The sequence below is a fragment of the Chelon labrosus genome (genome assembly GCF_963514085.1).
Source record: "Chelon labrosus genome assembly, chromosome: 3".
Classification (NCBI taxonomy): Eukaryota; Metazoa; Chordata; class Actinopteri; order Mugiliformes; family Mugilidae; genus Chelon; species Chelon labrosus.
This window is the reverse complement of record NC_140339.1, coordinates 24,152,371-24,176,422: the sequence shown is the minus strand read 5'-3', so window position 1 is coordinate 24,176,422 and position 24,052 is coordinate 24,152,371. Positions and strand designations below refer to the sequence as shown.

Sequence of the window (24,052 nt, the reverse complement as noted above, 5' to 3'; positions counted from 1 at the left end):
CAGTGTTTTACATCATGTAACAAATGCACACCATTTACAAATCTGAAAACACTGTGGTCAGCATCCACACCGACATGCACAAGATCTCTGTAAAACACCCGGTACACTTCAGGCTGCAGTAAACTAAACAGATCTGTTTGTAATACACCGTAATGCCGGTGTCTGTGCACAGTATTTAACAGACGAGAAATCACAGGAAATACTCTCTGACCACATTTATATGCAATAAACTAGCCAGGTCTAGTGGATGTAAAAAAAAAAAAAAATGAAAAAGAAAAACATCTTAAGAATGTAAAAATGCAATAAATCATTCCAATGACTGGATGTTTTACAACCTGCTCTCAGTTCCAGACACCTCTGTCGGTTTTTTTCCCCTACAATAGATTTACCCACCAGTAGGGGAATATTTTCCTGTCCACATTACGGGTGAGACAGCTGCAGGACTCTCATGAGTGTTGCAGCCACATATCATGCTTCCTCAGGCAGTCAACAGCCATGACATAAACTATGTGCAGGCTTCCTCTCGCACACACACGTTTCATGGTGAGATAACTGGAGACCTCAGCACCTCTGTCCTGTTGGGAAAGTATTTACTTTCCTCATGGCCCTGTCAAGAGAACACATACACACCAGTAACACAGCAAAGTCACACGTGCACTGTTGCTTGTTTCTAATTCACAGCTCATTCTATTTGCATATGAAACATTTGTTCAACTCTCACACCAGTGAGCAGCATTGTCTTCCACATGTTAAGATTCACTGAAAACATCCATCTGGTGGAAAATGTAACCATCACTGGACCACAAATGAGGTGGCATTAAAGGAACAATCAGAGGATTACTGAAGTCATTAGGATTCATCCTCTAGTGATCATAAATATTTGAGAAAAACTGTTGCTGGTAATGTGTTTTACCCGAGTAAAACACACATTACTACTCCGGCTGGCATGGCTAAAAAACAGCTTCACTTGATTCTGACTTGATTTGGTGCAGTAAAATGAGCGAGAGCTGGTTCTAATTGGGATGAGAAGATAGGCTGTAACCTTATCTGCAGAAAGCTGCTGTGTGCAGCATTATTTCATCTCCTCATGTGCCCTGAAAAAATATGACAAAAACATCAGAGAATGGAAAAAGCATGATCTCAGACTTTGTAACCTGGCAGATATAATCAAATCATCCTGCTGAGGGCCTAACTCGTGTTTAACGCCAGTCTATACATCATACTGTATATCTAATTTAAGGCTGAGCTGACTGGTCTTTGAAGAGGCAGTCTTGAAATCACATTCCAGTTTCCCCTCCCAAACAGCAAATTATTTCTATTCCCGCAGGACGTGTGATTTCGGACTCAGAGTTGGAGCAAATCACTTGCAGACTACTTCATGAGGAGCTTATTAATCTGAGTCAAGGGGTATGGGATTCAAGTTGAAGTATAAACAACTTCCTCATCAATGGACAACGTGAAAAAAAAGGAAAAAGTTAGGACTATCGAATGTGCCTGGTTCCACCTCAACAACATCAACATACGTTCAGAGTCAGGTTTGACGCCAGATACCACAGAGGAAAGCTACAGCAAAAATGTGCCCCATAATTGGTAACAGTCTCTGAATTTATGCAAGCAAGGTAGACTGTAATTAATCCCAGCACAATGAGGATCCTCGGCGGATCGTGCTCATGGATTTGTTATTGGACGTCACCACAGGGGCCACTCTGAAGCCCATCAGATACAATGTCTAAATATGCCGCAATCAGATAGTTGTTTTTTTTTCTAAAACTTCTCCCACCAATGCCCCAGCAACAATTACTAAAGGTTATCAAGGGGCATCTACCAGCAGACTGTGACCTACATGAACCCACCCTCATTTCCCCAAAGAAGGTGCCTCATTTCTTCCTCATTAAAACCCCTGATTCAGGCTGTTTAAATTAAGATGGCCTGCAGTCCTCTGTGAAAGTTGGAAGACAGATGATGGGAAAGGCAGTTTGGAAAGATGCTGAACGTAGCTGGCACTTCTTATCTACCACATATTAGCAAAGTTGAGAAATGGTATTTGCCATATTGCATTAGCCTGCTGCCGTCCCATCATCGCCTGCCATTCCCAGCAACAACATGATCCAAATGCAGTCCAGATGTCTCAGCCATCAAGCCTTAATATTTCACTACCCTGCATTAATCTTATCAAGTGTGTGACGGATCCATGCCTGATTACATCTCTCAGGATTTTACAATTTCAGCCCCTGCAGCTGACCAAAGCTTCTCTAGGAATGGAAATTCATATCACCTTTCAGATTTATTTTGCACATAAATGAACGAATAAGCTGGAAAATTAGTAATAGTACCCATCTATTTATTACTCAAAAAACTGAGAAACTTAAATGAGGTGCATATATTAGGGGTGCAGTGTGCAGCTGCTTCCTGATCCAGATGTCCATAAAGACATATTTAACTCATGTGTGGTACAATGAATTATTAGTATAGACTCTAGCATGGGTGCAGATCAAAGACTGCATGTTTTTGGACAGTTTTCTATCTGGCTTTCATAGTTCGCTTCAGATCTCGTACTCTCTTGCTGGCACAATGCTCAATAATACTTCTCCACAACCAAACTGTAGTAAATATAAAAATCACACGAGCCCTGCGTTGTGTTTGCATAACTGAGAAACACTGAAGGTGACCTGGTGGTGTTTTATAGAACAACAGTGGAGTACGAGCAGCATCTAGCATTTGAGTTTGTATTCAATGAAACTAAACAGATAATTGTCAGGAAAATTAAACTTCGACAAAAGAAATAATCTTCTTAGTGATCAGAGAGTTTCCATATCATAAAGATAATTTATTACAAATCTTTACAAAAAAAACTGACATGGTGTCTGTAATCTGAAAAATAAATTGTTACCTGTCACATAAACACAACCATGTGGGAAATCAGATGTATTTATTCAGTTCAGGTACAGATTCTCATGTCTATTTTCTAGACAAAACTGGAAACAGTCAGCTATTGAGTTGAAACCTGCTGACGACCTTTCAGTGCATATAATTATTAACAGACTAAAATAGAAACCTCGAGCTACGATATTCTCAGGCTTACAAAGCCATGATGCCATCAGTTTCAGAATACTGACAAGAAACATTTACTTCCTGATACAAGCTTCATATTTAGCATTTAAGAGTCAGTAGAAGGTATTATTATTCTTGCAGGACTCTCAAACAGCTGAACCCAATACGAACTGAAAGAGAATTAAGAAAGCTAGTTTCTCAACCTGCCATTCAATTTCCTGAGTCTGGGATACCAGCTATTCCTTCTCACCATGCAAAGACCCTTTTCCTCTCTTAAGAATTCTTGCCCTTGGAGAGAAAATCCTGTTTGATGGGCCCTGATCGCGAGGTCCCAAGCCTCTTTCCCTTAGGGCCATGTCACACTGGTTTCCCTCGCTGGGCTTCCAGGATCAGTCTTCCTCTGAGGAGAGCTGGGCTCCTTCATCGTGAACCTCTCTGTAGGCAGCAATGGGGCCACCGTCAGGAGTGTAGCTCCCCATAGAGATCTTCAATCCTTCAGACAGTTTCTGGGCTGCCAGCTTGGCCTGCAACTCCTGAAATTAAACACAAGACAGAGAAAAAGCTGACATGAATAGGCTGGTAAACAGAAAACAAGCTCATTATTATAAAGCAGCGCAGCCATTGCTATTAAACACTCAACAAAAGTATGACTGATAATGAGCTTAACAGCCTTAGTAACTTGACAGCAGCACACTGTTTGACGTTTGGCTCTGAAGTCATTACTTTGGATGTGAAGAGAAACACATTGCCTTCACTGTCTGAACACTGCCCTCTAGAGCTGAGGGAGGGAACTGACTTTGACTTCAATATTTCACAATTCACCACCATCAGTTGAGGAAAAATCCATCACTGTATTAGTTTTAGACTTTGAATCCAAGTATAACAAACAAATAAATATTTCTTTTGCAATAATATTTCAATAGAAACCAAGATTTGCTTTATGATCATAACAGAAATTACTTCCATTTCTATACAATATGTACAAAACTAAATAAAGAATTTCTGACAGATATACTTATTATTGTTAAAATAAGAAATCATATTTATAAAAGTGTCTTATTTCCTGTATAAAATTATCCAGAACAACTTTAGCATTGTGTGAGAAAACACACTCCTTCATTTGGATAGGATCAGCTGGGCTGACACAAAAGGTTTCAGTATTATTATTAAGTTACTGTTACTCAAGTAACAGATCAATAATTATAATGAGTAATAATTAATAATAAATGCAGGGATCTCAATTATTTAACTGGTTTGATTTTTGCTGCACCATAATGTATAGTTAATAAATACCACTGATGTTTTTTTACTTGCAGAATTGTTGCATTTTTACTATTTACACTCTGATCCTTGCAAAAAAACCAAAATATATATATATATATATATATATATATATACAAATTTGCTAATAAAACAACAAGCGTAACATTAGTGTTTTACCATCTAAAAATAATTAATTCGATTTTCTGGCTTATCATTTTATGTCTCACCTGTACCTGAAGCATCACACACAGTTTATGGTTTTGATCACCCATCTGGTATTTGTAAACTGACCATGGCAGATGGTAATAAGACATTCAAATATTGCTGCGTCAACATGTTATTTATTTATTCAAAGGTAAAATATCTGACCGTCAGTCCACCTCCAGGTCACTGTAAGCACTGAATGTTATGGATGTGTGTGGAAGACGAGCTGCACTAACCTGCTGCTTCTTGGTCTGTTCCTTAAGGAGGATGGCCGACTCTTCAAGAGACAGAAGCTGGGCCGGACTGTGGTGGAGAGGAGGGAGTTTGGCTGAAGTCATATCATCCAGGTGTTTTTTGTCCCGCTCCCTCCTCGTCTGTGCAGAGATCGGTGATGAGCCTGCAGAGGACTGACCGGGTGATGAGGATCCTGATGGAGATGCTTCATTTCTATGGCGCAGCCTGGAAGTAGTTGACGAGATGTTATTTACCGTCAAAGCAAAAGGGACACACAATGACACACACAGTGTTACTGAATAAAATCTATAACAACATGATGTTGTTATAAATGTTCAAAATGAACTGAAGTCTACTCACTGATTCGGTTTGAATTTTTGCTTCCTGGGACCTGAAGACATCTCTGTTTTTTCCAGAACAGTTAAATAGTGAGGCTTTTTTGGTATCTGTTTTCTGAGAAAGTAATTGTCTGTTGCCCTGCTGTTTAATGGGTCTTTGGACTCACTACTGAAACCAATACTAGTTTCAGACAGTGTGACCCTTTCCAAGGCCTCCGCAAGGTCACCCTCTTTTGTCTCGTGAGAGTTCAGAGAGGCCCCTGCAGCAGCCGTCTCCATGGTTTCACCAGCAGCCTGTCCGGAGACAACCCCGTCCTGCTGGTCGTCCAAAGCGTTTTTTTCGTGCACGTGAGGCGAGACAGGTGAGGACTCCATCTCCTGTGCAAGATCATTTTGCCTGTTTTGTCGTGGGGATGCTGGTGTGGCGGAGACAGCACGTTGTTGGACTGTGAAAGCCTGCTGGTACTTGGATTGTAACTCTGTCCTGGCAGCAAGCACCAAGCTCTGTCTCTTCTCCTCTTCACCGAGCTGTTCAATGGCAAGACGCACTTTCTCTGCAAATTCTTTTATCTTTTTCCCTTTGTCAGGAAGAGTCTGTAATAACCTCCTGCAAGCAAAACAAACCCATAACTGAACGATACGACCAAAACAATCATTACAGATGCATTTAATGTTGGTTTAACTAATAAAGTAGACAGATGGAGAGGTGAACATCATTCTTCCAAAACATATTTCCTAATTTTGGAGTGTTGTTGATGATGATGATGATGAAGATGATGGTGGTGGTGAAGTCGCCACAAAGATCTGATGGCGATGCTTTATTCTTTTCCAGTGTTAGATTCTAATCCAGTACTGCTATAAAATCCATGTACATATTGTTGTACAGAATATTTGACAACACTCAGTTCCTTCCATAGTAAAATAACAATAATACACTCCAAAAGTATGGGTTTAATGTGATCTCTAAGGCTACAGCTAGAGAATCATAATGGATATGTTGTGCATTTAAGGGTAGCTATGTTGTGGTCAACATTTTTGACATCATTTGAACCATGTTGCCTGTTACTTAGCAGCATCCACGTGGCTTTTACATAGTTTTTGTTCATATTATTGGACGCAGAGATGTCACTACATTACCAAACCACGAGTGAGAGAGACTACTATGGGGACGTCTCTGGGCGCCAGAAAATGTCAACTCACTCTGAGTCATGCGTGAACTTAGCCTCGGTTTGTGCCTCTCCTGGATATAAACCAACTTACTTGTTAGAGAGTATCTTTTCCTGTCGCAGCAGCAGTTCTTGGAGCTCTTCTTTGCTGTGGTTTCTCAGCTCTCCCACCTGTCCCTGGCGCTCTGTCCACGACGAGGACATCACTGTGTGCTAAAGGCAGCTCTCTACAGCCATTCACAAACAGCGCGAGCTCAGTTTAAAGGTAAGCGTAAAAACTTATTAATTAATATTTTATTGTTGGAGGGCTTCAGAAACCTCTTTCTGTGGCAGTTTAAACACATGAGACAACAACTACGGAGTAGATTCTTCTTCTTCGTTTTCTACTTCTTCGTGTGCGGAAATCAAACTTGTAAAGTGTCGCTCTATCACCCCCTCTGTCCAGGAAACTGTAACGCAACTCTTCTCCGTAAAGTCAGAGATGGTGATTTGCTGCCCTCTGCCGGTCACGTTTATTCACCAGCACCAAACTCTGACACCGAAAAGGATCCTGTTACACAGCTTGTGACCCTTGAGTTTTTTCTATATTTATTTCTTCCATGTCTAGCATAATCAGTGGAATCAGTGTGGACGAGCTTTACAGTCTCAGATTTTCCACAGATGCATTTCCTATCAGGATGTTTTCGAACCATTGCGCCAACCCATTTATCACTCAGCTTAACAATGACCCAAAGTTCAACCAAGAAGCACAGCTGTGTCCTAATGTTCTGGCCCCTATTGGAGTTCACTGATATCAACACACTTTCAAACACCATGTTTTGCTTCACTATTAATAATGCTAAATTTAATGTACAGCTCATTGTGCGATGAACTAATTAAAACATATATTATACATACTATTTTGTTGCGTGAAATGTCTGGGTTTTTAACTGGGAACTGCAAAATTGCAATGCGAAAACAACTGTAAATGCATCAGGTCAGTCTGCACAATGACACTTTTCATATTTAGATAAGATGTGAAAGTGTGTAACTGAATACTTAGAAATGACTGGAATAAAATTTATTTTTAAGGGCATTTTATGTAAGTGTAGGCATCTACTAACACAGTCAGGATACTTGCACAGTATAGTCTTTATTATCCAGACATAATGCTGGCCTCTCATCATTAGTCGCAGTTTGATATGTTTCATTAAGGAAAAGGCACATCGTAAAGCAGTCGTGGCAGTAGAGACAACATCTGGATAATACTTGTGCCCGTGGCTCAGGAATGGCAGTCACCAAGTTAATATCATTAAAGTGATTGAAACATTTTATCACTAGCATAATATTTCTACCATATCTTATATCATCACATTACCCTGTCGCCAATTTAAAGAGATTCATTCCCACCACCAGTATCAGTTAGCGGGCTGTTTCCGAAGGCACGTGTTAATAAATATTATATACATAACGTGACAATAACAAAATACTTTTCATTTCATTTGTACATAGCAAATACAAAATGATAGGAAAATGCACAATAACATCATCAACCTTCATGAAGACTGAATGCTTGTAACTAGGAACATAACAAGGGAAGGCTACATTCACTGTAAACAAAAGTATATATAACTCCTCAGTACATTATTTAAAAATATTATTTTTTTACAGATTATCTACACCCGACACACAACATCTTTTAATATTATTACAACTTTTTACATCACTGACACCAATATTCTTCTCCATCATATGTGACAGAGTAATCACTTCTTTGCATGTGTCAACTCTGACCATTTAAACACTGATTTCTGTGCCACACATGGCGAACTGTAAAAAAAAAAAAAAAAAAGATAATCAGCAGTCAAAATTAGACCACTTTTAAAGGAATAGTTCAACATTTTAGGACAATTGCTACAACTGCCTTCATGCAGAGTTAGACAATTCTCAAGCTTTAGCTTTAACATATTTCCTGTAGAGTCGTGATGTACAGATTATCTTTATGTTGAACTAACTGCAGCCACAATAAGTTTGGCTTAGCATTAAGCCTGGTAATAGGAGAAAAGAGAAGTCGGTTCTGTTCTGTCCATAGGTGACAAAACCGACCTACCAGCATCTTTAAAGCTCATTAATTAACTTGTTAATTCATTCTGTAATCTGTGTATTCACTCGACCATTTAGTAGGGGACTCTGGATGGCTGGGAGCAGTGCCTTCCTCTTGTTTCTGCTGGTTGCCTTGCTTTTGCTCCCATAACCTTCATATTGTGGCATAACACAGGTTAAGAAATGCTGGGAGACAAATTTTTTCTCAGTTTCAGACAAACTCTGCAGGTAGGCTGTTTTCATCAGTCTCCAGTCTTTGAGCTAGGCTAACCAGCTGCTAGCTGTGGCCTCATAGTTACTATCAATCTCATTATTTAGCTTTGGCTTCCCAAAATGTCAAAATATTACTTTAAGATTAGTCTATGTTTATCTGTGCTGTCATTTCCATGAGTTTCATGAACGGTGTATAAACTTGAGGTGCTCTCGATCTTGGTCGAGGAGAGGACGAGGATGAATTGGACTCGTCTGGACTGGATCGTGTGTCTGTGTTTGTTCCTGCGTCCACCTCATCTCTTCCAGACTGGACACGACTCACATCAGATTCAGACTCAGATGAGGGACTGACGGAGAGCAGACCACTCGGTACTGAGGAGTTGGACTGCAGGAAGCGGCTGTATTCAACAGGAGTATATCTCAGTAAACTGGACTCCAGCCTGCTGGGTGGAGGGTTGTTAACCTTGAACGTCCTTGGCTTGCTGGGCATTGTTAGGTAATGCGACTGATGATAAATGGAAGATGTGGGAGATGATGGTTCTGTCTGAGATGACGACTGTATAAAGCTTTGTGCAGCCGATAAAGGCTGAGTGGGTGACAGAGGTTGAGTGGGCGACAGAGGTTGAGTGGGTGACAGAGGTTGAGTGGGCGACAGAGGCTGAGTGGGCGATGGAGGTTGAATGGATGATGGTGCTTTCACTGGTGATGGTGGTTGGACAGGTGATGGGAGTGGAGTGGAATGGAGATGAGATGGTTCAGACTGAACAGGTTTAACATCAAACCTCTGTACTTCACGTCTGCAGATGCACATTCAGATGCCAAAGTGAGAAACATCTTCTAAATGAATCACCAAATATAACACAATGCCACTACAGTAATTAAATGCTTCCTACCTGGGGAGTAGATCACAGCCTACTCCTATCTCCCTGGTTTCCAAAACCTCCGGTTGCCTATTCTGTGTGGACATAAAATACTTGAGCTTGTCTTCTAATTCATTATTCTAGGAAAGGGAAAAGAGGAAACAATGCTGTCAGGTCAGATACATGCAAAGGACTGACAGTCACTTTACATGGGCAGATAGGTGCAGTGAGACAGGAAAACCACGCAGACGTCGCTGAAAGTTCAGGACATCCAGTGCTCAGTAGCCCAGAGAATCATCTGTAGCCATGCAGCAGAGCAACGCACCACACCGCAATCGAAGCACGCAGCAAACAAAATCTTACCTCACACTCCACTATTGCAATTCTGTCCAGAAGCTCAGAGATGAACATATCCTTCTGAGCAACTTGAGCTCGCAGTGATTCAACCTTCACAAATTCAACAAGACAACACATCCAGTTATTGTGTACTTTCTGTCAGACCTCAGTTCATTAAATCCAACACTGAGATCTTATTGTCTATGGATTGATGTCAGTAATGCTTTATTTGAAGAGCATGTCATTTCCGGCACAGAAATAGTAGTTGAATTTCACAGTTCTGCATGTTCAGCTGTCCTGATTTGCACCGTTACAGCCCTAAGCAGTTCATTGGTACTAATTGCTCAGAAGCGTCCTAGTTTCTTTTTTCCTTGCATATGGTTGAGTGTAAAAAAAATAACATTTCCAGATCTCAAACTGAGCTTGAAGAGTTCACTTGAGACTGCTAATGCATTTTATTCAGACTTTAATATAAATTATGAATATTATGAGCTATTTAGCCAGAATGACATCCTACACCTTCTTAACTAGGTCGGGGGTGTTTTAAATTCCTTGTGTGCACTGGATTCATTCAAACATGTTCTCTTTCAGGTGATTTAAATACTGTATGTCTGCCACTTGTGTTATCAAAGAACAAGGAGAGCAGAAGGGCTGAATGTGTGTGGTTGGACAGGATATACACAGGTAAATAAACCTTTCTCACCTCCTCAATCATTCCCTTGACTTTCCTCTGTTGACAGAACACCATGTCGTTCAAGTGTTTAATTCTCTCGCGCAGATCCGTGGCTTCACCCTGCAGCTCTTTGGACCTAAAAACACCAACCATTTAGTCCCATATAAACTCCTGCAGAATTCTGACTACTTCACAAACTTCACAAACTTCCCAACAAGGAACTGTTGATGCTTTAAATAGCAGCTCAAAGACAAAGAGCTTTCTCACATCCAATGCCATGGCAACCAAGCTCCAATCATGATGAAGAAAGGACAATATGATTGAAAGACAATTTAGCAAAGACAAGTCAGCATCTGGAGATTGGAGTGACAACTAATTTGTACCTTTTGGCTACAGTTCCATCAGTTTTGTCTGTCAGCTCCATCAGACGGAGACGCTGTTCACACTCCTGAAGCTTCTTTTGGAGTTGACTCTTCTCCTGTTGAAAGGATGTGAAGTTATTGTTAACTTTGTTTCAGGAACAAGCCCACGCCTCATGTCATTTCTATTTAACACGCTTACCGATAAAGGTATGTCTAACCCTTCTTTCTGTTTGTCTCTGTTCTGTTCATCAACACCCATCCTCCCCATTCCTCTTTTTAATTTACTTCCTGTTTCCTCTTTCATTACAGGAACCAGTAGTGACAAGAGACAAAACTTCCTGAGACGTTCCCACTTTCTGAGCCCCTTTGCATCTGAAAAACATTTGCCATCTTTGCATTCGACCACCTATCCTTTGACCCCTTTCATCCTTCCATCTATTTCCTTCTCCATTGTCCATTTTATCCCTGCATCAATCAAGATGAGGTGTTTGTTGGTTCAATTACAGTTTTTCTATTTTGACATAATGGCTGAAACTATGGTTGTAAGTGTGATATTCTCAAATTCACAGTTTCTTTTTTTCACATTTGTATGTTTCACTCTTGTTGATTAAAGACTAGAGTCAAATGGACATGTGCACATATTCTGAGCTGGACCAATGATGCAATGAGTTAGCCTCAATAGTATTTTCATTGCTTTCCTTTTGCTGTATACATTTACATGTGTAAAACTGTAGAAGCACAAAGAAAGCGACAAGAGCATGAAGTATGGTTAATTAGATCTTTGTCATCTAAGAATTCGACTTACCTTTCCCATACAGTCCAAGAGACGCTCCACTTCAATGATCCTCTGGTCTCTCTCAGCAATCTTAGCCTCTCCTATCTTTATATTTCTCTCAGCTTCCTCCAGCCGCCTTATGTACTCATCGAGTTGAGCCTGTGTGAACAAAACACTCCTGCTACTCTCCTTTCACTATAGATGTTGAACTGCTTTCAAAACAGCTAATCCCATGACAAAGAATTTGTGAAATGATCCATAAAGTTTGTAAACTGTGTCAAAATCAAACGCATTTGTCGTATCCCGTAGTACTGCGCATTGTCCCGTTCTGACTCTTAAATTTTGGCTTCTATTGTCTTTAGAAACAATGTGAAGAATGCAGACCTGTAGCTTTTCAATCTCCTCCCTGTGTTTCTGTTGTTCCCGCTGCAGCTTTTCCTCATACTCCCTCTGCAGTTTTTCAGAAAGCTCCTGTAGGGTCTGACTGTTGGCCTCCCGTGAAGACTCCACCTGGACAATTAACAGCGCAGCAGATATTAGCACTGTGTTCAGCTGATTATTCCATATTGACACATATTATGTAGATGAAGCTGATATGTTTGTATGCTGCAGTGAGATAATACTTTAAACCAGCTCTCTTGTAGTTAAGGTCTCACAACTTCTGTCTTGATGATCAGTAAAGTTTGATTTGTTTTTTGCAACCCATTGCAGAAATGGACAACAGAGACTGTTATTACCAGACCCTTTTGCCACAGGCCAGCTGAGCAGCTACTAGTACAAGCTGGGTGACTGCCGTCTCTCTGAATGTGTTGGAGCTGGTGCTTCCACTCCAATATTTTGCACTCGCGCATAAAGATCTAGATAAAGATATGTTGTGTGTGCAGGATCACCTGACGTCTCAGCATTTGGTTTTCCGCCTGTGCTGCAGCCAGCTCCTGGTCTTTGTTTCTCAGTTTTTCTTGTGTTTTCTCACAGGTGCTCTTCAAACTCTTCACCTCCTCTCTCAGCTGCACTCGGCTCTGACAGTTCTCCAGAAGGGATTTCTACAAAGAAAAGTTATTTTACTTATCATGCTTGCTACATATATAAGATTTTCCCATGTTAGCGGTAATGATTTGTTACCTGCAGGTCAATGTTAGCAGATATAAGGGAGCTGTTCATCTGATCAAAGCTCTCCATGGCCGTTGTACGGACCTTCACCTCTGACTCCAGACTCTTCCGTTGTAAGTTGGCAGTCTGCAGAAACACATGGCACGCTGTATTTTAAGAGTTTGATAGGGGACTTCGGAGAACACAGTTATATGGTGTTACATAATTCATTACCCTTATTTCCTGTGAAAGCTTCTGCATTGATTGCTGCATTCCTCCAAACTGCCCGTACATCCGCTCCCTCACCTTCTCCAGAGAGTCTCTCACCTGTATACAGATACCCAGAGCAAACAGATATTATCTACATAGCAACCCACACAGCCTTGTATATATGACGTGATGTTAAAACAATGGTTGGCCCGGAGGCTCAGCTGTTTGTTGTGTTAATATCTACTCACCTCCTTGATGTACCTCATCTCATCATTAAGGTGACTGACTGTCCACTCGCGCGCCATCACCTCCTGCTGCCTGTCCGAGGATGTCCTCTGCACTACACCGTACACTTTAGGCCCATGATGCTGCAGCGAGTTCTCTGGCACCCCATTGGTCATGTCTCCAAGGTGCTGAGGGAGACAGGATCACACCGGTCAGGTTTCTGTAGCCACCCTCTTGCTGAGGCTGACTTATACTGTCATAGTGTCTGTGCATTTGTGTGTCGTTTGCAGGTGCATTGCATGTGTTTTCTTGCAAATTCACATGCCTGCATAGGTACACTTGATCAGGTATTTCCAACACTACTGCTGCTGAGCAACGGAAACAGGAGGTTGGGAACGGAGAGCTAAAAAAGGTGCAGAGTGCATTGAGGGTGTCATGTTCCTGCAACCCAGTACATGAGCTGCTGCTATTGCTGCCTATTGTACCTCACATCAGCACAGGAGCAGTGTGGTAACAATGCAATGACTATATAACAAATTGAATTAGAGGCATGGGCATAGATGAATTACAGAACTGCAGCGTAGAGATTAGATTTCTATGCATTTTTCAGATGTACTACAAGAACCGAGTGCTTTGTTTGGGAAACTGATTCTAGGCTTCAGTCAATGCCCCTTCTAATTTCCATTTCTATATTAATATGTATATTATGTTCTTGATAATTCATGGATTTTTGTGGAGTATGAAGAGAAGATCCTCTCTAGCTTACTCTCTTAATACAAAATATACCCAGTTTACTATCAAAGAAGCCACAGATAAAGACAAAACTTCCAAATGTTCCTTATTTTATAACTTTTTAAAATATAATCAGCCATTACATAATTTTGCTAATATTTCAACTAAAATTCCAGCACATGGAATTTGTTATCAACAAGCATGTTGTTTATGCTGACCGCCTGTGAATACATTATGAATGACAGCCTCGGAGCACATGCACACAAACAGGTTCTACAGTAGCACGTCAGTGACACACACACAGCGTATGTGGTGTCCCATTTTTCATGTGGTGGATGTGGGTGTCTACCTGCTGGGGTGACTCCCTGCCAGCAGGCCTCTCTCGCTGGACCAGCCCGTTCTTCTTCTTCCATCTCCCGTTGACATCTTTTTCTTTCTCAGCCTGTAGGAAAGCCAAAAATAATAATAATGATAATATTCAAGATTGCAGTTGTGAATGATTTACTTCACTTCAAGGCTGAAGAATTCAGAGTTAAAAAGTGTTTCATTATGTTGTGCAAACACTCCACAGCACCTTCTAATTTTCAGATGCTGTCGCAATACTGAACTCTAGTCTGTCATTGTGTGGTTTGAAAAGGTGCTCGCCCGACAAGAATGTAAGCAAACAAATTATTTGAACTGTACTGTATGCAAATAACAGCAGTGCCCAAGGACTTCGTATGTTAAACATTTGATTATTTTTGAGATGTTTTTTTTTCTCCAGATAGATCTATCAGGAATCTATCCTCACATCTTCTTCTCCAACTTAACTTTACAGACCAGAGAAAGAGGGGTCAGTCTCCACATCTCACAGAGATAAGAGCGAGGAGGCACTCAAACAAAGACGCCAGTGTTGTCTCGTGGACAGCGCCGCCCGAGCCTCACATTTCTGCACCACTCAATCTACAGAGGACATTCTGTTGAGAAGTGGTGAAGGCCTGCTAATGGGCGGATGTGAATTCGACTAGATGGGAGGGGGGAATCTTTATGTTTTAACAACACTGCAGCTCACCCCTACTGTATGTTCGACCGTTCAACTTTGCATTTACAATGCCAGTTGTTTGACCACACTGGTGGAGAATGTTTACCTGTCTTTTGTTGCCATAAAAGCAGCCATGTAATTTAGAAGGATGAGGTAAACAGGGCATCTTTTGTTTTGTGGACTTGAGGAGGCTAAGCTGCCCCCAGGTGTCATTAACTCCCCAAGTAAACCAGTAAAAACTTCAAGACAATCATGTGTCAGTGTATTGTCGAACATCATGAACTGACTGCTCGGTCATATGACTGCATTATGAGGGACTCAACTGATTGGATTAGCTGCTTATTTCCAACACAAGCACAGACGTTGTATTTAAAGTCGCCGCACAAAGACCCTCTCATGTAGCTCATTGGGTTGAATCACAGTCACTTTGAAGACACTTTTAGACTTTATGGATGAACTCCAATGCTGCAGGAGGAGAAGCATCTTTGTGTAGCAACTCTGGGTCTATATTCTCTGTGCGTGTCATGGTGCAGATGTATTACATCTCATGTAGGCCATAGTCACTGTTGGATTGTGTCCATGTTGGGTCGGGTTGCAGGACACACCCTTTCCAATTTTATGGTGATGAACTACAACCAACACTCCTTCTGAAACACAGTATCTATGACAATGATATTTTAGTCATTTCCTTCCTCAACATCATGTCTTCCCTTTATCACAATCTGAATGACCTACATTTGACCTTCCCAAGAGATCGCATTGAAAATGGTAAAAGGTAGAGCAACTTTACTGGGAATTTATCTGAAAACAGGCATGAGTACTTAAATGAATGCAGTAAGAAGTCTGGACTGTTAACAAACTATGTGCAGGTATTTGAAATCCTGCAACTACAGCAGAGTTGCAGCAATTACTGCAACGCCTGCAGAAACCTCCGAGCTCAGCAGTCAATACATAATGAGCAGATGAAGAGGGCACAAGGTGAGGTTTTAATCTCTTGAACCTTGATATTCCCCTTCAAATTCTCCTGAAGTTGCTCCAGAGTTAAAGTGTTTCTACATCATGCTACAGTTTCACATATATTTTACACATGACCTTGTATCAGCACTCAGACAGTCTGCCGCAGTTTATGGTTCATAGACTGTTTATGATGACCTTTGGATCTTACAGCAGTAATATCCTTTTTGGAAACATGCTTCACTTTTTTTTTAGATGAGTTAGATGACAAAATTGATTTCAGTCTTCACACTGAGAAAGCAAATACCCCAAATTGCAATTTTTTCTCCAAGGCCTTCTCTTACCACCGTGTTTTCACTCTGTAAGCACCATTTCACACATTCTGTACATTTTCTCCCACCATTTTCTTCACACCTCAGGCAGCCGATCGTCTGTAAAAACTGCCACTCTGCTGTTAAAGCTGCTGATGTCCGTTCAGGACCTAATTGACCGCACAGATGCAGAGGCGGCAAAGTTATGTCCTTACCACCCACTGAAGTACACATCAGCACGTGTATCTCTCCGCTTTGTGCTCACTGTCATCAGACAGTTTCAATAGTCATGGTCACACCCTCCCAAAGAGAAGCACATGCTGAGATTACTCCAGCATGCTATCAGAGGAGAGTGTGGAGGTGTGGTAACCAGACGAACACCATACTCCCGGGGCCAAGGTTCACACAAAACACGCCACCTATTTTTTCTGTCAGGGTCCTGCTCAGTGAAATACTGTAAATACTGAGTGTGATACTTCTCTTATTGTTGGCACCGAAGAGAGCCAACAATGAGAGAAGTATCACACTCACACTCTAACTGTCAAACACTGGACCAAATCCTGAACACAAACAAAGGCCGGGACAGAGCCACCTACAGCAAACACCCACACAGCCTGGAGCATGTACTCTATCCTAATTCATACTGTCACAGTGGGTACAAACAGACATACAAATGTCGTAGTCTAATTCTGCACTTTGATGCACAAATGCAAATTTTATGGGGCATGTTTGTTGGTCTTACCCGTGTTTGAGTTGATAGCTGCAGCTGAGCTTACTTTTTAATATTTTCAGTTGAATGGAGCAGATTTAAAATACAGCCTGAGTTGAGCTTTGAAGTTTATGTGAAACAGATGTGTGCACATTATCACACGCACACGCCCTGCTGTCATGATTGTGTAACTGGACCAGATGATAAAAAGAGCATAAATCTTAGTGGCTCCACTGTTTCTCTTTCAAGGCTGTTCTAACATAAGATGAAACATATACATTATTTCTGAGAGTGCCCTGGGGTGTGTTTGTGTCTGCCCATTTAATGCACATAAAATCCTTCTGGTTTGTCAAGGGAAATTGAGGAGTTTTAAGGTTTAATTCAACTGTATTTATTAAATATTAACCTATATAAATAGGGCTATCGAGCAGGACTTAAAGGCAGGGCGCAGCACGGCTAATTGTAGAATTTCACTGCGGAAGATATATGACTTACTGTGTCTGAGTTGGCAGGTTCTGGCTCCTTGTTTCCATTATCTCCTGCGTGTAGGGTTAACCTCAGGCGTCTGATCCTCCTCTGGAAAACAAACAGACAAAGTACAAATAAATGAGGTTCTGTAAGCAAGAGAAGTTTGCGTTATATAACCATGAGATAACATAGAAGAGTTTACAGAAAATGTCGCTGAAACTGAGGCATAGCAGGATCACACCAGTCCACCGGTGGGTTTATTTATAGACATAGACAACAGAGCAAAATAAAGTTTATGTAAATTCTCTGAAACAGTGAAAGGCTGTCCTGATACTCACATTAAAGACTCTACAATGGTTTCTTTATTTAACTCCAACAAAACAAATACAGCATATATTTCAACGTATTTTAGAGATATTTTAACTTTATTTTAAGACATTATTCCACAAACTTCTGCAACGATGAACTGCCACCAACTTTACAAAATATTGTGCAACGCTCTGTGTCATTTGGTAGTGGACAACCATGGGAATAAATTAAAAAGCCGGTTTAGTACAAAGGCCTGTTTTATCACAGAGCTGTTCAAATAAACATGACAGCCCTGCCTCCTGCACACTCAGATTACACACTTGTGTCCACACATCTCACAACAACTCCCTAACTCTAAGTTCAGAGAAGAGAAAATGTTAGCTGGGACTGAGAAAATGCTTCATGGACAGGACACAAGTTTGCACGAAGAGTTTAAAGCACCAGGGGACAAACAGAAGAAGGGGGAGGTCAGAAGAACACTGGTCTCTTAGAAAAACACAGAGGAGAAGGGAGAGAGCTAGAGAGGGAAAGAGGGAGAAACAGAGGGAGAGTTTCAGAGTCCTGACTTCTCTGGGACTTCTTACCTCGCTTGAAGACTCCTGAGAGTCCTCTGTTGTGGTGGTGGTGGTGGAAACAGTTCGTCCTGAACCGTAGCGAAGCATGTCTCCTCTTCTGTCCACTCCTCGCTTCTCTTCCTCTCCCGCTCCAGCCTTCCTCCCACCCTTCCCGTCCCCTCACTCTCCTTCCTGAGTTCTGCTCAGACTCTCAGAGCGACCATCTGCCCCAGGCTCCAGCCAGGGAAAAAGAGGGAAATTCCACTCTGTCAAGTCTGCTAGTGGTGGTGGGTTTCCACAGGGTCCCCCCTCTCAGTCAGTGAAATGACCAGCCAGGAGCAATCCAGTCCCACACTCAGCAACACAAACACAACAATGTCATTGTCTTAATTCCGGCCGGACCACTCCTCAGTCCACCTGGTTGACAGGCTTGTCACACACTCAGCAACCTCCCTGCCTCTCTCTCTGTTTCTGTCTCTGCCTCTCAGTGCGCCTCTCTGCATTCCCATCAGACCTGTCAGGCCACATTTCACCTGCTTCCCAGCTCCGCGCCTCCTGCCCTTAGAGCAGGACTTTCACAGGGCGGGTCCTCTTAGTCGGGCAGGGACAGGTGGAGCCCTTCATATCAATAGGAGTGGCTAATAGGAGGAGCTGGTACCAAGTGTTCACTCCACATGAAGAACAAATAAACAACATAAAACATTACAAATTTGTGCTGCTTCCAGTTTACTTGAGTCTTTCTATATTATGCTGCTCTGTACTTTTAATCCATTTTTTGACAGATTTCCATTTTTACACACAAATTATGTGATAAATTTCTAATGTAAAAACCATTGTTACAGATGCATTATTATTCTAGTATTATTATAAAGTAACTAAATGAGCTCCACCTCGACCATCTGCAACATTTGAGAGCTGTTTGCACATACATTTATACATTAATGATAATGATCTAATTAAAAATAATATACATTTGATACTGCCATTCTGCATTGTGATAACATTTACATTTATACGTTTTTCTTGTTTTAAAACAGTTGTTCTTTGTAGTGGAATATTTTTATACTGTGATTATTGCCAATTTTACTTAAAATGAATGAAAAATGATAATAAAATTAAACTAAAAGGTCTGAAAAGCAGTGACGGTTCAAAAAGTTAGAAACGTATTTGATACCGACTGCGTCTTGAAGTACAGGCGTTGCCACAGTCATTAAATTATTGATACTGTTGATAGAGGATAGGGATGAAAAGGAAGACAACATTGCAGGCATTATTTTTTAATGTTATTGTTGCCTTAGCACCACACAGTTGACTTGGCCTTACACTCTGAATGTATGCTCATCTAATTACTCATCCTGTCAGTTATCTTACAGACAGATGTCCTGACAGCCAGATCACATTCCTTAAATGAATGGCCTACAGTCAATCCCTTTTAATAGAAACTAAAGACGCTGAAGAACAAAGAATCAAGTTTAAGTTGCTTTGCAGGACATTTTTTACGGGTGTTCATTGTTCTTCGACAAAGCTCTGCTGTTAAAGTCATAATGCGTCAGTATACATGAAAAGACACACAAAAGATCCACGTGTGTGACGTTGGGGGAGGTATTTCCACAGGATTGTTTGGTTAATTAGTAACCAGACATCAAACATATGATGTTCCTTTACTTCTGCAATCAGTGAGCCTGGCCGCTGTCCACGTCAAACGTCATGTGGAAATCCAGGTGGAAGTTCTCTCTCATAAACATGACAGCCACTTCCTGTCAAGATTGTACTCTCACTGTTTATAACCAGATTTTGATTCGACTTTGGATAAGTTCCAATGTGGCGGTCTTACAAGAGCAACCAGACTGACAAGAACAGTGAATAAGATCAAAATGTTACACTCACTGTACGTCAGCATAAATCATGCAAACAAACAAAGAGACAGATGACAGAGCACAGAGAACGTGAGGGTTTCCATTTTATAGCACAGGATAGAAAAATGAAGGAAAATAAAAACTTTAAAGTTTTAATTAATCGTTTCAATAAGTTTACCAATACTATTTTTTGTGTGCACATTTTATGGTTTCAGCTTCTTACATATGACTATTTTCAGATATACTATACTTAATACATACATATTTACTCGGTGCAGAACTTTGGGTGTTTTCCCTGCGAGGTATTGCTAGTTTGACTTTACATAATATTTCTGAGCATATTTCCAGCAGTGCAATACTTAATTAAACTACTAGTTTAACTTAATTAAAACTGGAATTAGGAACATCAAACAGCACGTGTATTGTTTTCCATTGTGTGCACGTTACAATGCAGGTGTTCGGTCTTCTCTCCTGGTTGTTTTTGTAGGACTGTTGAAACCGACAACATGTCTGCTCAGCATCTCTCTAGCGTTGGAATTCAGGTTTGCTGCAGAAAAGCAGCCTGACAAGTGTTGACAGACAAGTGCATCATCTATGATAAAATGATGCAGGGTCACAGCGCTGCACTGTCTCCACAAAGGTGCAGCAACCAGAGTTCAGTCGGTGGTCGGTAGACGTTGTGCATCCATTTTAGCCACTTTATACAAAAACACTGTACGTGTTAGTTCAGTACATTTATTTAGCTTTTGTTACTATTAGAAATTAAGATGTTATTTTAATAAAATAAGTAGTATTTTCAGTGCCTAATGCAGTTTGATATTGTGTCTTTTACTTTATATAATGAAGTAAAAGTAGTATATTTCCACCAGCACTTCAGAAAGTATATATAGTATCATTTTAAAGCCAAATATTGTTACTGGACCTGCTGCTCAAAGGATCAATTAAAAATCTCCTACTGCAACTCAGTAGTGGACATTTTTAAGGTTTTTGTACGCTGTACAGAATAAGGTGTCACAACATCAGGTTAATATTTCAGTAACAGCCTCTGATAAACCACTTAATCAATCATGTGTCTTATCCTCCCTCAGTTGGCTGTCTGTTTTGGTTGACGTTATGGATGAATATTTTTTTATGGTGCAATCAAACTCTGATTATCTCGTATTTGTTTTGAATCCACATTGCTTGGGGGGGTTGGTGGTTTTTAAGAATTTAATACGTAATTTCAGATTTACAGGTTTTATTTCACCCCGTCTAAACTGAATGGGCTCGCTGGTTAATAACTCATGCTGGAAATGTCAGGAAGAGACAGGAACATTCTTACATGGTATCTGGGAGCGTAAACTCATTAATCCATTCTGGGAAAAAGTAATTGGATACACAGGGAAATGGGTGAGCTTTAACAGTACCTGTATCACCAAGATTATGCCTACTGGGAGACCAGACAGAACTGCCCAATATATCAAAATATGACCTTGTAGTGATAAAGTTAGGGGTTGTTAAGGCTGCCTGAATGATTCTCAGGGTTTGGAAAAGTGCACCCTCACCAGATGTTAAAAAATGGATGGAATTAATGTTGGAGGTTGTATCATATGAACACATGTTGGCCAGAATCAATGATGATGTTGATAATTTCAAGAAGCCATGGGATTGCTTTCTGTTGTACTGTGATGATTTGACTGACTGCACCGATGTGAATGTAACTGTTGAATGCTTAAGCTGGTTGTTTTAAATATGAGCATTTATCATTGGCTGTCTTGTAATTGAAATTATATATGTTCACATAAATAAATAAAAACTTTAATGACAAAAAATAAATAAATTTCAGCCCTGAAAACAACTCTGAAAGTGCATTTATCAGGTTTGAGGTACTAGTTTCTGCCATATATTTTTAGATGTAAATAACCAACCTTTATTCGACCCTTAGAGTTACTTTTCAGACTTAGAGTTTATGTATTATGCTGATTATATAGCACTTTTAAAACTTCTTGTATGTAACTAAAAGACCTGAGGACTTCCTCCACCTCTGACGCCAAACACACAAACCCACCTCTGACGCCAAACACACAAACCCAAAAGCAGGTTTGTCCTGCTGTGCTGAGACATTCAGTGCCTTGGGCGTCCACCGGATGTTTACTTTAGCGTCTCCTGGGATCCCAAGTGATGTAGAAACAAAAACAAAAAACTACAATAAAACAATGAGGGCGTTGTTTTCTAAAATGAGCTTAACATTAGTATCAGTGAAGTCAGAGGACAGATGAAACCTCAGAGAATGAAGATCATGAAACTTTCAAATGAATCACAGGCATTATCCATAGGCTCTGTTGAATACGCCTGCAATAAATCACAAACACAACTTAGAGCCAGCTATTAATCATCTGGACGGAAGTAGGTGGGAGTTTGTTTGAGCAGAAGACTTCCCTATGTATGTCCCTCTGGGTCTGCAGAGGTCTGACACTATGACTGGGTGACACAAACCAGCTACCACTCCCACATACACGATGTTTAGTTTTTCATTATTAATGCTGACACGTGAAGAGAAGTGATGAAACACAGAAATGCCATTCACTGATAAAATTCAAAGGCTTCTTTTTCTGCACCTCACATTTTTGTTCTTTGTACAAATATACAGATAATACTTATTTCTATGTTGACGGCTGAACTCTGGTGTCTTTGCCTGCATCACAGCTAGGGGGCAGCATGTCACTGTGATAAAAAGCCACCTCCTTCACAGCGCTTCAGACTTGGGTCCAGATATCTGCCAGACTTGTAAAACTTGTATGTTTTCTATTGAGAGCTGTGAAACAGTGATCTGCGTGCGACTAAGATAATCTTGTCAAAACTTCGAAACCACGGCGTCATCTCGCACCAACACCCACGGCTCACCTCTGAGATAACTTCCTACTTGTCAGCTGTCTACGTCTCTATTCCCCAGCCGTCACTCTGGCTGAAGTCACTCAAGCACATAAAGGAATCCCAAGAATGATCACCTTGTTAAGCATACACAACTTTTCCCTCTTACGCCCAGCAGCCCGTCTCAGTTTACTGCCTGGCTTGACACAGGAGAGTGAGAAATAATGCTGTGGCACTTGAAAGGTTGAGTTGTTTGTTCCAATCTGAATGGCAACAAATGAAGGTCATGGCCTGGCAACAATAGCCATTCAGTCAATTAGAATAAGAAAGCCGTCACGTTTTGCTGCTATAAGGAGCCACAAATATAAAGAAAGTTAAAAATAATAATAAAAAATAAAAAACATGGGGCCATTTGAACATTTACTGATTTATTATTTTACAATATTAAAGTAGATTTGACTAGTTTTTAAAGAGAAATAGACTCTCGGGAGTAAAAATAGTGTTCTGCATGCTGAATGAAATACATACACACTTTAAATGAGAGCTCCTGCTGCACACCAGGAAGCTTTTTTTAACTCCACAGACTGGAGGAGGTCAACGCTCTGCACTCAAAGGTGATCAGGGTGCATATGCTTCATAAGTTCCAGCAAGAAAAATACTGACCCGCTGAGCACGAAATTGAAGATAGAGCTGCTGTTGACACAGCTGCTCTGACCCAACAGAATATACCTGAGGCTGAGGTGATCATTACATGCACTCAGTATCAGAGGTAAAGTGTAACAGAGTTCATTTACTCAACTACTGCATGGACCAAGTTGAGGAACAGAATTTGAGTACTTGTGTCAGAGGGAAACATTGTTGGACATTTATCTTGAATGCTCAAGTTACTTCGTAGTTGGCACTGTGCATTCATTCTGAACACACTGCAAATAAAAAATCCTTCTTATCAAGTGGTTTGCAGGTCCTAAAACACAAGTGAAAATGTGTCATTTTAGAGAGAGGACTGCAACCTGTTGAACATTTTTCAACACAGAGGTTTTCATTCCAGATTTGGGATGGAACAAGCAACAAGTAGATTCTTGTCAGAAACTGTTTAAATAATCACAATCACAATATCATCATCATCATCATCATCATCATAACTAATATAATCAAAACTACTACATTACTCTAACATACTTAAATATGGATTCATAGAGGAGTAATA

General features: G+C 40.6%; 2 protein-coding genes across 3 annotated transcripts; both read right to left on the bottom strand.

Annotated features, from left to right (window-relative positions):
* Positions 1–2,806: 2,806 nt before the first annotated feature.
* On the bottom strand, positions 2,807–7,016 carry polr2m (RNA polymerase II subunit M). The gene is made up of 4 exons (XM_084541213.1): positions 6,351–7,016; positions 5,113–5,697; positions 4,755–4,977; positions 2,807–3,584 (listed from the first exon to the last, which is right to left on the bottom strand). Exons 1-4 carry the CDS (start codon positions 6,458–6,460, stop codon positions 3,441–3,443), a joined length of 1,062 nt encoding a protein of 353 aa, XP_084397339.1. The 5' UTR covers positions 6,461–7,016; the 3' UTR covers positions 2,807–3,440.
* Positions 7,017–7,146: 130 nt separating this feature from the next.
* On the bottom strand, positions 7,147–18,889 carry myzap (myocardial zonula adherens protein). 2 transcript variants are annotated; one of them, XM_084541211.1, is made up of 14 exons: positions 18,170–18,889; positions 17,304–17,384; positions 14,163–14,255; positions 13,105–13,269; positions 12,881–12,973; positions 12,680–12,793; positions 12,448–12,600; positions 11,942–12,067; positions 11,588–11,716; positions 10,804–10,898; positions 10,451–10,556; positions 9,775–9,858; positions 9,445–9,551; positions 7,147–9,348 (listed from the first exon to the last, which is right to left on the bottom strand). In XM_084541211.1, exons 1-14 carry the CDS (start codon positions 18,245–18,247, stop codon positions 8,694–8,696), a joined length of 2,079 nt encoding a protein of 692 aa, XP_084397337.1. In that variant the 5' UTR covers positions 18,248–18,889; the 3' UTR covers positions 7,147–8,693. The 2 variants fall into 2 exon arrangements, with proteins under 2 accessions (XP_084397337.1, XP_084397338.1); XM_084541212.1 differs by having other exon boundaries at positions 9,445–9,506.
* Between the last annotated feature and the right edge of the window lie 5,163 nt (positions 18,890–24,052).